The sequence below is a fragment of the Mobula hypostoma genome, chromosome 3, assembly GCF_963921235.1.
Source record: "Mobula hypostoma chromosome 3, sMobHyp1.1, whole genome shotgun sequence".
Taxonomy (NCBI): Eukaryota; Metazoa; Chordata; class Chondrichthyes; order Myliobatiformes; family Myliobatidae; genus Mobula; species Mobula hypostoma.
The window spans coordinates 14,887,016-14,905,446 of record NC_086099.1 but is presented as its reverse complement, the minus strand read 5'-3'; the positions used below and the strand labels follow the sequence as shown (position 1 = coordinate 14,905,446).

At 43.9% G+C, this 18,431-nt stretch overlaps 1 protein-coding gene across 7 annotated transcripts in view; it reads right to left on the bottom strand.

The window, feature by feature from the left end:
* The window catches only part of malt1 (MALT paracaspase 1), a 166,084-nt gene that overhangs the window by 13,580 nt on the left and 134,073 nt on the right, over positions 1-18,431 (bottom strand). For all 7 annotated transcript variants that reach the window (XR_010017337.1, XM_063042698.1, XM_063042703.1 and 4 more), the window contains 2 exons: positions 15,658-15,815; positions 473-598 (listed from right to left, as the gene is read on the bottom strand). Coding sequence is in view for 6 of the 7 variants with exons in the window: in XM_063042698.1 (XP_062898768.1) it covers positions 473-598; positions 15,658-15,815 (284 nt within the window). In the remaining variant the exon portion in view is untranslated. The remainder of the gene's footprint in view (positions 1-472; positions 599-15,657; positions 15,816-18,431) is intronic.

Genomic DNA, 18,431 nt, shown 5'->3' with positions numbered 1-18,431 from the left:
TAAGCTGACAGGAAGGTGACAGTAACTCAAATAACCACACGTTACAATCGTGGTGTGCAGAACAGCATCTCTGAATGCACAACATGCCGAGCCTTGAAGTGGTGGGCTACAGCAGCAGAAGACCATGAAGCTAATAAAGCAGCCTCCGAGTTTACATACATTGATAATTTTATTTATTTATTTATTGAGCCACAGCACAGAATAGGCCACACCACCCTGCGAACCTTCACATAACCCTAGCCTAATCACGGGACAATTTACAATGACCAATTAATCTACCAACTGGTACATCTTTAGACTGTGGGAGGAAACCGGAGCACCTGGAGGAAACCCATGCCGCCACGGGGAGAACGTACAAACTCCTTAAAGGACAGCAGCAGGGATTGTGCCCAGGTCGCTGGTACTGTAAAGTGTTGTGCGAACCACGATGCTACTATGCTGCCCAAATTTACTTTGAACTTTGAATGTTTACCTTTAGCTTCTGCAGGGCACTCAGTCTAGTGTATAGACACTGCTCTGGTAAATCCTTAGAGAGTAGGTAGCTGCCCGTTTCTTCTGGTGTTCCTTTGTTTGTCTTCTTGGGATCTATGTCCAGGTCCTATTCACACAACAAAAAATAGCATATTGTAAAAGTGAAGGTTTCTTGGCTCAACCCACAGAAGTTCAATGTTAATTATCAGCTATATAACCTCAAATAGTTTCATGTCCGCTTTTAATTACAAAGATGATTGGGGACATTTATAAAACAGTTAATACTTGCTAGTACTCTATCTGCCTGGTCTAATTGTGGCCATTCTGCGATTAGATATAAAGAGTAAGATTATATTCCCTCGAGCTTTGTGGGTTTACAAACACATATAGAAAGAGGAAAATGAGTTAAGATCTTTCTCTTAGAAGTAAAACGTGAGAACAGTGAACTCAATTGCACTTTACCTAAAAAAACAAAATTCTATGGTTGTTGGATATCTGAGATATGAACAGAAACGCTAGAAGCAGCAAGTGGAAACTGTGTATAAGAAGGGCCAGGGGCACCTCTACTTCCTGAGGAGACTGAGGGGCTTTGGAGTATGCAGGCCTCTCCTTCACAGATTCTACCAGTCTGTTGTCGCCAGTACAATCTTCTACACGGTGGTGTGCTGGGGCAATGGCACTGACACAGATGATGCCAACAGGCTCAATAAACTGATTATAGGAGTCAAATTGGACACACTGGAGGCTGTGGTAGAACAAAGTATGCTCTGGAAAATCATAGCAATTCTGGACATTGTTTCTCAACTTCTGCCTGTCACCCTGGGTGAACAGAGGAGCACCTTTAGTAATAGACTAAGACACATCGCTGCTCCAAAGAGTGCTATATGAGGTCATCTGTACACTTGTAATGCTACTGTGACACTGTACTTTACTTTGGGGTCAATAAAGTATCTATCTATCTATATGCAGAGTAAAACATAAGTTGTAATTCAAAATCAAGCTTATTGTCAACTGCATACATGTATACAGCGAAATGAAACATCATTCCCCTGGGGCCAAGGTGCCAAACACAGTACATTTAGTCCCAGACAGCTCATATACTGTGCAAAAGTTGTACGCACATACATATAGCTAGGGTGCCTATAATTTTTGCATAGTACTGCAGTTGTCAATGTGGAGCAGAGAGCGAGTTGCAAATCTAGTGCGAGGAAATAATGTTAGGAATGGCAAGGGTGGAGCGCTGCAGGGGGGATGTAGGACAGGTGGCAGAGAATAAGTGCCAGGGATGGGGGGCCGGTGCGGGTGTAGACACACCCAGCCCTGAGACACCAGGCAAGGTTGTTTGATTCCAAACAACTGGTTTATTGATCATTACAGAATGTCTAACTGTGCTTTCCACTCCCTCCCCTCTCCTTTCCCCTTTTCCCAACTATAATTCCCCTCTCCCTGCCCCCTTCCCACCCTTGGTCCTCAATATAGACCCATCATCACTCATATATGTAATGAAGTTTTTTTTTTGCAGCAGTATAGTACAATACAGTATAATATAGTATAATTGTATAATAGTATAGTATAATACAATACAGTATAGTATGCAGGAGGAGAAGATGGCGGCACGCCTGCATGTGCCACAGCCCTCCGGTGAAAAATGATATCGTATCTGTTAAATAGGGGCCGTGGACAATTCTGATTTGATGGAGAATGGACGTGAAAGCACAGAGGAACATCTGGAGAAATTTCTGAAACGCCCGTTAGCTGCTGTCTTTACTGTGTGGTCGTGAATCTTTCGGAGGGTAGGCCTCAAAATCCCTAGCCTTGCCTGCTTTTGGTGACCAAGAAGGAGGTCGAATCGCTCAGACAGAGATGGCGCTCAGTACTCGGTGTCGGAGAGCTGATCAGAGCTCGAAGTTTTCGGATGACTCAGAGTCGGATTGTGGTCAGCATGGCAGGGAGAGTTTTTCTTCCTTCTCCTGTCTGCGTGAGATGTGGGACATTTGAGAAACTTTGAACTTTACCATGCTCATGGACTTCTTCATCAAGTTATGGTATTGTTGCACTGTTGTAACTATATGTTATAATTATGTGGTTTTGTCAGTTTTTTCTGTCTTGGTTTGTCCTGTGTTTTGTGATATCACACCGGAGGAAGTAATGTATCATTTCTTAATGCATGCATTACCAGACATCCCACCCTGCAAAAACTCATTTCAGGGAGGTAGCACCATCAATTTGTGGGAGACTTCTGGGAGAGGTGGGATGTCTGCAATAGAGTAGCTCCTTAGCAGCTGGCCAGCTAGTTTAAATAACGTTAGCTATGTTAATGAACGAATGACACCTGTTAAACTCACTTCAACATGTCTTTTACAGTCTTAACCCACCATGGGCAATAGAAAAGTCACTGTTGAAAACAGTGCAGTGAGCAACACTGTCATTATTTTCGACCCCTATTAGGCAGGGGTACACTTTAGTGTAGTCTGGGGTGACGTACATTTTATATATTTTTTTGGAACACTCTGCAATGGCCCGCTCTCGCTCTCTCTCTCTCATGGTCGCTCGCGCGCTCTCGCTTGCTTTCTCTCTTGCTCGCTCTCTCTCCCTCTCTAGCTCGCTTTCTCCCTCGCACGCTCGCTTGCCTTCGCTCTCGCTCGCGCGCTCTCTCTTGCTTTTCTCTCGCTCGCTCTCAAAAAAATGGATTTCCGTGATATTGTATATAATTTGCGGGCATCAGGGAGCCACAATTAATATGCGGGAGACTCCCGGAAGTTCCGGGAGAGGTGGGATGTCTGCATTACTAAATGACAATAAAAGAAGACTACGTGTCTTCATAATCATAAAATTACCACAGTCCTCTGTAAAGGTCTTAGGCACCCTACCTATGTATATATATGCCTCAGACTTTTGCACAGTACTATAATTATGATCCAGAATAAACAGTCAGCACTTAAGGTTCATATCCTTATACCTCAGAATCAGAATCAGGTTTTATATCACTGGTATACTGTATGTCGTGAAATTTGTTAACTTTATAGCAGCAGTACAATGCAATACATGATAAATAAATACAGAGAAAAAATGGAATTACAGTAAGTATTTATATGTCTATTAAATAGTTAAGTTAAGTTAAGTAGTGTAAAAACAACAAAAATTAAAAAGTAATGAGGTAGTGTTCATGGGTTCAATGTCCATTCAGAAATTGGATGTCAGAGGGGAAGAAGCTATTCCTCAATTGCTGAGTGTGTATATCAGGCTTCTGTATCTCCTTCCCAATGGTAACAATGAGAAGAGGGCATGTCCTGGGTGGTGGGGTCCTTAATGATGAAGGCATTACTCCTTGAAGATGTCTTGGATACTACGGAGGCTAGTACTCATGATGGAGCTGACTAACTTTACAAATTTCTGCAATTTACTTTGATCTTGTGCAGAAGCACCCCCCCCCCCATACCAAATGGTGATGCAGCCAGTCAGAATGCCCTCCATGGTACATTTGTAGAAGTTTTCGAGTGTTTTAGTTGACAAACCAGAAACTCCTAATGAAATATAGCTGCTGCCTTGCCTTATTTATAGCTGCAACAATATGTCACGTCCAATCCTCAGAGATCTTGACACCCAGGAACTTGAAACTGCTCACTCTCTCCACTTCTGATTCCTCTATGAGGATTGGTTTGTGTTCCTTCGTCTTACTCTTTCTGAAGTCCGTAATCAGCTCTTTGGTTTTCCTGATGGTGAGTGCCAGGTTGTTGTTGCAACACCACCCAAACAGCTGGTATATCTCACTCCTGCTCACCCTTTCATCACCATCTTACAACAGAACTGGGATAGTCAGATACAGGCATTAAGATTCAGAGAACGCGATCTAGGGGAGCTGGAATGTAAGTTAAGATGTGTGATGGGGTTGAAGAAAGGGAAGATCAAATAACAAGAGGCCAAATACTGTGAGGTAACAGAGTCGAGAGGAGAAGATAATACAGGTACTGCTGTATTATGTTATGCATTCTATATTTTTTTATTTTTGTGTTCTTTAACTTATTGTGTTTTTTTTGTGCTGCATCAGATCCAAAGTAACAATTATTTCATTCCCCTTTACACTTGTGAAGGGAGGTACATAACACAATCTTAATTTTTGAATGGAGCTATTAAACCATAAGACACAGGTGCGGAGCAGAATTAGGCATTCAGACCATTGAGTCCGCTCTGCCATTCCTGTCATGGCTGATCCCAGATCCCAGATCCCACTCAACCCCACACACCTGCCTTCTCGCCATAACCTTTGATGCCCTGACCAAACAGGAAGCTATCAATTTTCACTTTAAATATACCCACGGTCTTGACCTTCACAGCTGCCTGTGGCAGAGCATTCCACAGATTCACTAATCTCTGGGTAAAAAAATTCCTGCTTTCCTCTGTTCTAAAGGGTCACCCCCCCCCCACTTTGAGGTAGTGCCCTCTAGTTCAGGGTCGGTCGACAATGACACAATAGCCACAGCTCTACATACCATCCTTACACATCTGGAGAAGAGGGATGCTTATGTGAGAATGCTGTTCTTGGACGACAGTTCAGCATTCAACATCATAATTCAACACCAAGAATCTCAGAGAACTCGGCCTTCATCCTGCCTCGCGTAGCTGGATCTTGGATTTCCTGTCAGATTGCCGGCAGGTGGTAAGGGTGGGCCCCCTCAACTCTGCCCCTCTGACCCTCAACATAGGTGCCCCTCAGGGCTGTGTACTAAGCCCCCTCCTTTACTCTCTGAATAGCCATGACTATGTCACCACCCACAGCTCCAATCTGCTAATTAAATTTGCTGACGACACTACACTGATTGGCCTAATCTCAAATAATAATGAGGCAGCCTACAGAGAAGAAGTCATCACCCTGACACAGTGGTGTCAAGAAAACAACCTCTCCCTCAATGTTGCAAAAACAAAGGAGCTTGTTGTGGACTACAGGAGGAATGGAGACAGGCTCACCCCTATTGACATCAATGGATCTGGGGTTGAGAGGGTGAACAGCTTTAAGTTCCTCAGCATAAACATCCCTGAGGATCTCACGTGGTCTGTACATACTGGCTGTGTGGTGAAAAAGACACAACAGTGTCTCTTTCATGTCAGACGGTTGAAGAAGTTTGGTATGGCCCCCCAAATTCTAAGAACTTTCTACAGGGACACAATTGAGAGCATCTTGACTGGCTGCATCACTGCCTGGAATAGGAACAGTACTTCCCTCAATTGCAGGTCTCTGCAGAGAGTGGTGCGGACAGCCCAGTGAACTTCCCACTATTCAGGACATTTACAAAGACAAGTGTGTAAAAAGAGACCAAAGGATCATTGGAGATCCGAGTCACCCAACCACAAACTGTTCCAGCTGCTACCATCTGGGAAACAGTACCGCAGCATAAAAGTCAGGAGCAACAGGCTCTGGGACAACTTCTTCCACCAAGCCATCAGACTGATTAATTCATGCTGACACAACTGTATTTCTTTGTTATATTGACTATCCTGTTGTACATAATATTTATTATAAATTATGATAATACACCTTGCACATTTAGACAGAGATGTAATGTAAAGATTTTTACTACTCATATATATGAAGGATGTAACTAATAAAGTCAATTCGAATTCAATTCAATTCAATTCAGGACACCCTCACCATAGGAAACATCCTCTCCACATCCACCTTATCTAGTCCTTTCAACATTTGGTAGGTTTCAATGAAATACCCCCCCCCCGCATTCTTCTAAATTCCAGTGAGTACAGGCCCAAAGCTGCCAAACACTCCTCAAAGATTAACCCTTCCACTCCCAGAATCATACTTGTGAACCTCCTCTGGACTCTCTCCAATGACAACACATCCTTTCTCAGCTATTGGTCCCAAAACTGTTAATAATACTCCTGACTGGTGTCTTATAAAGCCTCAGTATTATCTCCTTGTTTTTATATTCTATTCCCCTTGAAATGAATACCAACATTGCATTTGCCTTCTTTACCACAGTCTCAGCCTGTAAAATAACCTTCTGGGAGTCTTGCATAAGGACCCCAAAGTCCCTTTGCGCCTCTGAAGTTTGAATTTTCTCCCCATTTAGATACCAGTCTGTACTTTTATTCCTTTTACCAAAATGCATTATCGTACATCTCCCCACATTGTATTCTATCTGCCACTTTTTTGCCTATTCTTCCAATTTGTCTGCAATCACATTGCTTCCTCAGCACTACCTACCCCTCCACCTATCTTCATATCATCTGCAAACTTTGCCACAAAGCCATCAATTCCATTATCTAAATCATTGACAAACAATCTGAAAAGTAGTGGTCCCAATACTGACCACTGAGGAACACGACTAGTCACTGGGAGCCAATCAGAAAAGGCCCCTTTTATTCCCACTCGCTGCCTCCTGCCTGTCAGCCATTCCTCCATCCATGGCGTTACCTTTCCTTTAATGTCACGGGATTTTATCTTGTTAAGCAGCCTCAAGTGAGGCACCTTATCAAACACCTTCTGAAAATCCAAGTAAATGACATACACAACCTCTCCTTTGTCCTCCCTGCTTGTTACTTCCTCAAAGAAGTCTAACAGATTTGTCAGGCAAGATTTCCCTCTGCCGTCATCCCCACCAGTATCCCCTCCAATCCACCTGGGCAAACTCCTCTCTCATGCCTCTGTAACTCCCTTTATTCCATTGCGATACTGTACATTTGACTTCTGCTTCTCCCTCTCAAACTGCAGTATGAATTCCATCATATTATAGATTCCTTTACCTGAAGCTCCCTAATAAAATCTGGATTATTGCACAACACCCTATCTAAGATAGCCTTGCCCTGAGTGGGCTCAATCACAAGCTGCTTTAAAAAGCCATCTCATAGGCATTCATAAATTCCCTCTCTTGCGTTCCAACACCAACCAGATTTTCCCAATACCCTTGCATATTGAAGTGCCCCATTACAATTGTGTCATTACCCTTATTACATGCCTTTTCTAGCTCCCTTTGTGATCTCAACCCCCACATCTTGGCTACTATTTAGAGGCCTATATATGATTCCCATAATGGTTTTTTGACCCTTGCAGTTTCTTAACTCCACCCACAAGGATTTGACATTTTCAGATCCTATGTCACCTCTTTCTAAAGATGTAATTCCACCTCTTACCAATAGAGCCACACCACCGCCTATGTCTTCCTGCCTGTCTTTCCAATACAAAGTATAACCTTTGATGTTAAGCTCTCAACTATGACCTTCTTTCAGCCACAACTCTGTGATGCCCACAACGTCATACTGACCGATCTCTAATTGCGCCATGAGTTCATCCACCTTATTCCGAATGCTATGCGCGTTTAAATGCAGCACCTTCAGTCCTACATTCTTTGCCCTTTTGAACTTTGCCTCTATGGTACAAATTAACTTCTTGCTCTTTCTGCATTTTTACCCAATCATTGGCTTGTCCTTCTTTACATTCATGTAACATCCATAATCTACTTGTAAACCTGCAGGCTCATCCTCAGCTCTACCATACTGGTTCCCACCCCCTTCCATATTATTTTAAGCCACTCCCAACAGATCTAGCAAAGCTGCTTGCAAGGATATTGGTCCCCCTCGGATTCAAGTGCAGCATATCCCTTTTGTACAGGTCACACCAGCCACCAGAAGAGATCCCAATTATCCAGAAATATGAATCCCTGGCCTCTGCTCCAATTCTTCAGCCATGAGTTTACCTGCCACCTCATTCTATTCCTATCCTCACTAACGCATGGCACAGCCAGAAATCCTGAGATTACTACCCTTGAGGCCGTGCGGCTCAACTTCCTTTCTAACTCCCTGTATTCTGTTTTCAGTTTGTTCTCCGAGTTAACAGCCCAATCTGCATTTTGTCTTCCCAGTGTACAGGAAACTACATCCTTAGCAAACAAAACCATAGTCTAAGTTAGAGGAGGTACAAGTAAATCACAGTTTCAAATGAAGACAATAGCTGTGTATTTTGGCAGTGGGAAAAGGCAAGACAAAAGAGTAGGCAATGCATCTCTTGCATAGATTTTTTTATTTCAATTTTATTTCTTTCGTGACACAGCATGGTAACTGGTCCTTCCAGCCCAGCAAGCCTGCATCCAGATGACCAATTAACCTTCTAACTGATGCGCCTTTGGACCGTGGGAGAAAACAGGAGCACCCAGAGGAAACCCATGCAGTCAGGAGGAGAACGTACAAACTCCTCACTGGCAGGGTGGGAGGGGGGAAATTGAACCCTGGTTGCTGGCACTGTAATATTATTAAGCTAACTGGGCTGCTCTGGTATATTTTATATATTTTTCTTCTGCACTCTATATTGGCTCAGTAGGTGGGTGGGGTGAGGGAGCTGCTAAGTACTTTATCCTTTATACTTTATTGTCGCCAAACAATTGATACTAGAACGTACAATCATCGAATACAGCGAGATAGAGTGGAAGATCTGAGCTCCAGCGGCTTACTGCCAAACCCCTCTACAACAGGACACTTAGCTCAGGGACCCAGCTGATATTCTTAACTCTACATCTGGGGGGACTCAAAAGGTAGACAAGACCCAAAATTTTGACAATACAGATTCAGAACATAGATTAGCACAGCACAATACATACCCTTTGGTCCACAATGTTGTGCCAATCTTTCAATCTACTCTAAGATCAATCTAACCATTCCTTCACACAAAACCCTCCATTTTCCTTTCACCCATGTGCCTATCTAGGAGTCTCTGAGAAGTTGCTAATATATCTGCCTTGTACCTCCACCCTGGTAGGGTGTTTTATGCACCCACCATTCTCTGTGCAAATAACATACGTATCTCTGACATTTCCCCTACAACAGGGGTCCCCAACCTTTTTTGCACCGCGGACCGGTTTAATATTGACAATATTCTTGCGGACCGGCCAACCGGGGCGGGGGATGTTCAGGTAGGGTTAAACTCACCTCAACATGTCTTTTACAGTTAGGGTTGCCAACTTTCTCACTCCCAAATAAGGGACAAAAGTAGCAGTCAAATCCCGGGACACTTTACCCCAGGAAAGACTACGATGACCATGAAGCCTTGCGCGGGCACCTGTGTGTGCATGCGCGTAGGTACCGAATTTTTTCCCCACAAATCGGTTTTACCTTCATTTTCCCGACTATACTGTACATATATTATTTCTACTTTATGTAGGCTGTGTATTTATCATATCATTCCTGCTTTTACTATATATTCGTGTTATTTATTTTCAGTTTTATTTGTTATTTGGTATGATTTGTTAGGTTATTTTTTGGGTCTGGGAACGCTCAAAATTTTTTCCCATATAAATTAATGGTAGTTGCTTCTTTGCTTCACGCCATTTCGGCACGAAAGGTTTCATAGGAATGCTCTACCTTAGCGGGGGAAATACGGGACAAAGGCGGTCCCATATGGGACAAACCAATTTAGCCCAGTATACGGGATGTCCCAGCAAATACGGGACAGTTGGCAGCCCTATGTTCAAGTTCAACAGTGCGTGACAGAGAATGAGGAAAGGTGCAGCTGACTTATATCGTTTCCTCACAGCCCGGTACCAGTCCGCGGCCTGGTGGTTGGGGACCGCTGTCCTACACTTTCCTCCAATCACCCTTCATATCAGCAATTTCCGCCCTGGGAAAACGTCTCTGGCTATCCACCTGATCTGTGCCTCTTATCATCCTGCACACATCAATCAAGTCACCTCTCTCCCTCTCCTTCCTTCCAAAGAGAAAAGGCCCAGCTCACTTAACCTATTCTCATAAGGCACACTCTCTAATCCAGACAGCATTCTGCTAAATCATCCTTCCTATCACGGGCTGACCAAAACCCAACACAATACTTCAAGTGTGGCCTAACCAGAGTTTTATTTATTTATTTTAGCGACACAGTGCAGAGTAGGCCCTTCTGGCCCTTTGAGCCGTGCTGCCCAGCAACACCCGACAAACCCAGTTAACCCCAACTATATCACGGGACAATTAACATGACCAATTAATCTACCCAGTACATCTTTTGATCATGTGAGGAAACCGGAGGACCCGGAGAAAACCTATGCAGTCACGGGGAGGACGTACAGAGACTCCTTACAGAACCGTGCCAGGATTGAACTGGGAGCTTCAGAATACCCCGAGCCACACTAGCATCACACTAACTGCTATGTTACCATGGTGCCCAGAATATATAGAGTTACAATATTACTTTGCGGCTCCTGGACTGAATCCCCCAACTGATGAAGGCCAACTCACCCTATGCCACCTTCAGCACCCTATTAACCTGTGCGGCAACTTTAAAAGACCTATGACATGAACCTCTCTTCCTCCACACTGCTAAGTATCCTGCCGCTAACACTGTACTCTGCCTTCAAGTTCAACCTTCCAAAGTGAATCACTTCACACTTTTCTGAATTGAACTCCATCTGCCAGTTATCAGACCAGGTCTGCATCCCATCAATGTCCTGTTTTAAGTAGTTTTAAAAACCACTTTTTCTATTTTAAGATACATAAGATACAAAAACAACTGTGAGTGATTTGGTTCCTTAAGGTTGTTATATAGGGGATGGTAATGGGGATCAGCTCCGACTACCTATTAAAAACTCCCAGTGGCGTGTGTCTCTAAAAGCCTCTGACAATGAAGTCCATCTCCAGGCCTTCACATGTGGCTCAGCTACTAAGCCCATTGCAACTGGTTTTACTGACAGGAGAAGGGGCAAAGGTGTTTACTTGTGCCTTAAAGCTCGCTTCAGGAGCTGGACTTGTCAGTCAGGGTTAGCAGCTCATCTAGGAGATGGAAAACTCTGATCTCAAGCCTCCGCTGTCTTGCGGCTATACCCACTCACGGGGAAGGCTTCGGGAGTAAACCCTGAGGGAAAATTCCAGAGCTGAAATCCCTAAGACAGTTCTATGTTGAGTTTAACATTGACTGACAACTTCTGCAACACTGCTGGTGCCAAACTGTATCGGTCTCTGCCGTTCCTTTGGGTTCATCAAATGCGTAGAGAGGGGGACAATGTAGTCATTGTCCTCATTAGAAAGTCCAAGTCTAAGTGATTTTTCAAGGACAACATTGCAGTATGATAGCAGAGAATTTAACACGACTGCACCTCATGAATGAAATCATTCACTGTGAGTGAGGCCTTATCAGTCAGGGTCAACCACGGACGTTGCACCCCAGCTGTCTAGAAAAGCAAGCCAGGGTAGTATGATATGGAGAGCAAGCTGTTGCCCAAGTAGCCAGCTCCCCCACTCCATGCATCTGATGAACCCAAAGGAATGGCAGATTATTCATTAACACACTAAGATGCCATGTACCTTGGTGTGTTAATGAATAATCTGACAGATGCAACGAAAACAAAAATACATTAAAAAATACATTAAAAAAGAAGCAAATTTCTCAATCCAGGCTATCAGCAGGAGTGTTTGAAGCCTAGTCCTGTATAATAGAAAACACAGAAGAGCCCACAACTGACTTATCAAACATAAACTCTTGCCAACCTCCACTTGATTTTCTCAAATGCGCATGTTGAGGCGGGAGGAGAAGATGGTGACGCGACGCAGCGCGTGCAGCTCTCTGGTGAAATGATATTGTATTTGTAAGTAGGACACCGTGCACGATTCTGATTTGATGGAGACAGACGTGAGAAGCAGAGGAACATCTGGAGAAATTTCTGAAATGCCCGGTTCGCTGCCGCTGCTACTGTGCGATCGAGAATCTCCGGAGGGAAGGCCCCAAAATCCCCGGCTTTGCCTGCTGCAGGCGACTGCGGCTGAGGTCAAAGCATTCGGCAGAGATGGTGCTGGGTACTCAGTGTCAGAGGGCTGATCAGAGCTCGAAGTTTTCGGACGACTCAGAGTCGGACTGTGGTCGGGCATGGCAGGGAGAGTTTTCTTCCTTCTCCCGTCTGCGTGAGATGTGGGACATTTGAGAGACTTTGAACTTTTCTACTGTGCTCATGGACTGTTCTTCATCAAGTTATGGTATTGTTGCACTGTTGTAACTGTATGTTATAATTATGTGGCTTTTGTTAGTTTTTCAGTCTTGGTCTGTCCTGTGTTTCTGTGATATTACACCAGAGGAATATTGTATCATTTCTTAATGCGTGTATTACTAAATGACAATAAAAGAGGACTGTGTGTCCTCATAATCTAATCTAATGCCCTGACTACGATTTTACTGCTAAGCACTTAATGCTAATGCTGCAGGATATTTCACTTAATAGTTTCCCATAGAAGCAGTGTGTTCTGCTGGTAGTGTTTGGGTTACCATTAACGATAAGGGGTTGTGATGTTCAGCTTTGAATGCAAGTCAGCCAGTCAGGATGGTGCAATTGGGAGAAGGTCCTAGAGAAAGCTGGGTGGAGAGGTTTTGTGATGGACGCTAAAGAGACAGGAGATGGAGAGAGAAGATCGAGAGAACCGGCGGTAGAATTTGATCCAACCAGAATGTGTGATTCATTGGAACCTAAGATGGAAATTTCTATTGGTGGTCAGTGAAGAGAAGTTGGTGCCTTGAGTACCTGGACACCTCCAGTTTTTGTGGAAGATCTGAGCTCCAACTTCGTGCACATTTGACTGTATTAATTATAATGGGCCCTTTTCTTTTTTCTTTTTTTCTTCATCCTTTACTGTTTGATTAAGTGACATTTATAAACATACCTTTCTTATAATTGTAAGCCATGTACGATCTGTTTGCCGATGGGTAATTGCACATGGGTGGCATTTACACAGTATTCGCTCAGATTGGGGTGCGGGTTATCAAAACATTCCAGCTCTCCCGGTCTGGTGGGACCCAAGTCACGTCGATCCGAGACGTACGGAGTTGAGTCTACTGACTTGTTAACGAGGGGCTAACCGGCTGTGTTTCTAGAGATGCAAGGGGTTTCACACAAAAGGTGACTCAGCAAGGCTTCTCTAAATTTTGAATTTCAAGGCTCTAGCTAGCATTAAGAGTTATTTGCTCTCCTGATTAATTGTTCTATCTGTCCAATGGCTTTTAATGATGTGTACACGTGGTCATCCAAAGCTTTTGCTATTATGCAACAAATGGTTTCTTGCCATTGTGAAAATAGTCCGAGTTACTGTACCTTTCTTCGATCCAAAGTAGGAGAAGACTCTTTTCTCATTTCACCAGTTTTAATCATAACACCATAAGATGTAGGAGCAGAATTAGGCGATTCAGCCCATCTACTGTACTCTGTTATTCTATCATGGCTAATTCATTATCACTCTCAATCCTATTCTTTTGTCTTAACGTTGACACCCGACCTAATCAAGAACCAATTAACCTCTGCTTTAAATATACCCAATGATTTGGCTTCCACAGGCAATTTCACGGATTCAGCACTGTTTGGCTAAAGAAATTCCTCCTTATCTTTGTTCTAAAAGGAAGTCCTTGTTTTCTGAGGATGTGCCCTCTGGTCCTAGACTCATCCACTATAGGACTCACCCATCATCCTCTCCACATCCACTCTATCAAGGCCTTTCAGTATTTGGTAGGTCTCAATGAGTTCACCCCTCATTCTTGTAAACTACAGCGAAAATAAATCCAGAGCCATTAAACACTGCTCATATGTTAACTCTTTCATTGCTGGGATAATACATGTGAACCTCTTCTGGACCTTCTCCAATGCCAGCATATCCTTTCTTAGATAAGTGGCCCAAAACTCACAATCATGTTACTATCATACTTGACTCAGGAGTAAATTGTTTGTTAGAACATAGAAACATAGAAAACTTACAGCACAATACAGGTCCTTTGGCCCACAAAGCTGTGCCGAACATGTACTTACTTTAGAAATTACCTAAGGTTACTCATAGCCCTCTGTTTTTCTGAGTTCCATGTACCTATCCAGGAGTCTCTTAAAAGATCCTATCGTATCTGCCTCCACCACCATTGCCGGCAGCCCATTCCACGCACTCACCACACTCTGCGTAAAAAACTTACCCCTGACATCTCCTCTGTACCTACTTCCAAGCACGTTAAAACTGTGCCCTCTCGTGTTCTTTGCATAATTCAGGCCTTTTCTGTTCAGGTTGGGTGAGACTAGAATGAGCGATTGCAGGTTAAGGTGAGAGATGAAATAATCAAGCAAACGTCTGTGGGGAAACCTCTTCACTCAGAGGATGGCGTGAGTGTGGAACAAGCTGCCAGCAGATGTGGCGGACATGGGTTCAAATGTAAAATTAAGGATAAGTATGGTTGTAGATAGATGGCAGAAGATCAGGTTGGCATGGACTAGATGGGTTATTTATTTAACGATACACCACAGAGTAGGCTCTTCATGCCACACCGCCCCAGCAACCTCCGAGGACCTTGATTAACCCTAACCTTATTATGGGACAATTTACAATGACCAGTTAACCTACCCAGTATGTCTTTGGACTGTGGGAGGAAATCAGAGCACCTGGGGAAAATCCGCATATTCCACAGGGAGGATGTACAGTACAGCATCGGATTTGAACTCCAGACTCTGGAAGGCCGAGTTGTAATAGTGCTGCATTACTGTCCCGTGGTACTATGGGTTAAAGGGCTTTTTCTGTGCTGTACTGCTCTATGGCTCCGTCTAAAATTAAGCAGCATTGTGCTGTTGAAGGCAACACACACAGTGTGCTGGAGGTACTCAGCAGGCCAGGCAGCATCTATGGAAAAGAGTAAACAGTCGACGTTTCGAGATCTTTCCTCAGGACTAGAAGGGAAGAGGGAAGAAATAATAAAAAGGTGGGGGAAGGGGAGGGAGAAGTACAAGGTGGCTGGTAATAGGTGAAACCGAGAGAGGGGGAGGGGAGAAGTAAAGAGCTGGGAAGTTAATTGGTGGAAGAGATAACGGGCTGGAGAAGGGAGAATTTGACAGGAGAGGACAGAAGACCATGGAAATAAGGGAAGCGGAGAAGCACCAGAGGGAGGTGATGGGCAGATAAGAAGAGAAGGTATGAGAGGGAAACTGGAATGGGGAATAGTGGAGTGGGGGAGGGGGTCAATGACTGGAAGTCCATGCCATCCGGTTGGAGGCTACCCAGACGGAATATAAGGTGTTGCTCCTCCAACCTAGGTGTGGCCTCATCGTGGCAGTAGAGGAGGCCATGGACTGACATGTTCAAATGGGAATGGGAAGTGGAATTGAAATGGATCATTGAATTTCTTGGCATTTGTAAATAAAACAATGTTGGTGAAATTCAGCAATCGCTTTAAAGAAAGGAGGAAAGTCTTACCGGCGGGAAGTCCGTGACGTAAGCTTCACACTTCATAATTTCCTTTGGCTTCTTCACAATCCGCGTGTAAATTATCATCACGTTGGAGAACTCAGCAGCGAATCCAAGCTGAATTTGGACACCACATTCAAACTCAAGCCACATACTTTCAGGCAATTCTGAGAAGATATAAATAACAGATGGTTCTGAGACAGTGCACCTACGTTTTGATTATACTACATTTACTGTAGCTATGTAACTATGCAAATGTGTGAAAATAAAACAGGTTAAGAAGATGAACCGGCTCCAGAAGTCTGTTGTATTCCAACTGCAGTTGAACGAAATTTGCCAGCCCTATACCCACGTTATTTTGGAATTGGAATTGGTGTATTATTGTCACATGTACCGAGACACAGTAAAAGCTTGTCTTGCATATTGTTGAGTGGTTTCACAGCAACAACCTCGTAGTCAATGTCAGTAAGACCAAAGAATTGATTGTGGACTTCAGCAAGGGTAAGACAAGGGAACACACTACAGTCCTCATTGAGAGATAAGAAGTGGAAAGTGTGAGCAGTTTCAAGTTCCTAGGTGTCAACTTCTATGAGGGTCTACCCTGGGCCCTTTCTGTCAAAGCAGTTACAAAGAAGACATGACAGTGGCTATACTTCATTAGGAGTTTGAGGAGATTTGGTATGTCACCAAAAAACCTCACGAATTTCTACATATGTATCATGGAGAGCTAACTAACTGGCTGGATCACCATCCGATATTGGGCGGCGGGGGGGGGGGGGGGGAGGGTGTACTGCACAGGATCAAAATATAATGCGGCAAGTTGTGAACTCACTCAGCTCCATTGTGGCCTCTAGCCTCCCCAGCATCCAGGACGTCTTCAAGGAGTGATGCCTCAAACAAGTGGCACCAATCTTTAAGGACCCTCATCACTTAGGTCATGCCCTCCTCTCATTGCTGCCATCAGGGAGGAGGTACAGAAGCCTGAAGGCACACACTCAATGATTCAGGAACAGCTTCTTCCCCTCTGCCATCTGATTTCTGAATGGACATTGAACTCATGAACACTACCACACAGCTTTTTTGCACTTCTTAATTCATTTAACTTTTTAAATACATATACTTCTTACTGTAAATTACAGTTTTTATTACTGCATTGTACTGCTGCCACATAACAACAAAAGCAACGTTTTTTTATGCTAGCGATATTAAACCTGACTGTAATTCTGCATCTGATTCTGTTCATATAAATCAGATCATTACATAGTGTCTTGAGGTAGAACAAGATAAAAACAATAGTAGTGTAGAATAAAGTGTAACAACTACAGAAAAAGCGTAAACAATAAGGCGCAAGATTACAATGAGGTCAATTGAGAGATTGGAGAGACCATGTTATGGTACTAGAGAGTGGGTTAGAAGCTGCACTCGAGCCTAATGGTATGTGCTTTCAGTTTGTGGGTGGGTCTTTGATGATGCTGGCTGCTTTACTGAAGTATACCCAGAGTCCATAGAGAAGTCTGGCTACTGTGTTACACTAAAGTGTGTCCACAGCTCCCTGCAGTTTCTTGCGGTCGTATGCAGATCATCTGCAAAAGACTAAGGAGCTGGTGGTAGACCTGAGGAGAGCTAAGGTACTGGTGACCCCTGTTTCCATCCAGAGGGTCAGTGTGGACATGGTGGAGGATTACAAATACCTGAGGATACAAATTGACAATAAACTGGACTGGTCAAAGAACACTGAGGCTGTCTACAACAAGGGTCAGAACCGTCTCTATTTCCTGAGGAGACTGAGGTCCTTTAACATCTGCTGGACGATGCTGAGGATGTTCTACGAGTCTGTGGTGGCCAGTGCGATCATGTTTGCTGTTGTGTGCTGGGGCAGCAGGCTGAGGGTAGCAGACACCAACAGAATCAACAAACTCATTCGTAAGGCCAGTGATGTTGTGGGGAGGGAACTGGACTCTCTGACGGTGGTGTCTGAACAGAGGATGCTGTCCAAGTTGCATGCCATCTTGGACAATGTCTCCCATCCACTACATAATGTACTGGGTGGGCACAGGAGTACATTCAGCCAGAGACTCATTCCACTGAGATGCAACCCAGAGCGTCATAGGAAGTCATTCCTGCCTGTGGCCATCAAACTTTGCAACTCCTCCCTTGGAGGGTCAGACACCCTGAGTCAATAGGCTGGTCCTGGACTTATTTCATAATTTACTGGCATAATTTACATATTACTATTTAACTATTTACGGTTTTATTACTTTTTATTATTTATGGTGCAACTGTAATGAAAACCAATTTCCCCCGGGATCAATAAAGTATGACTATGACTATACTAAGATGGGATGCAGCCAGATATCTGTCCTGATGCAGAGCCTTGAGCCTAAAACACCAAGGATCCTGCGGCCTCCACGGATGTTGCCTGACCCACTGAGTTACTCCAGCATTTTCACACTCAAAATTCTGGAGGAACTCAGCTAGTCTGGCAGCATCTATGGAGAGAAATAAGCAGACAATGTTTCCGGCCAAGACCCTTCATCAGATAACTCACGTTTATAATTTACTACAGCAGTTTGTTATCTTTGCTCTCTAACTCAAGCCCCTTGCAATAAAACCCAATGTATCATTTGCCTTGCATGTAAACCACCCTAACTAAACTCAACATTTCAGGAACAGCTTCTTCCCCTCCATCATCAGATTCCTGAATGACGATAAACCCATGTACACCCCCACACTGGTTTTTTCTTGTTTTGCTCTTTTTGTTCTGGTTCATTGGAACATATTGG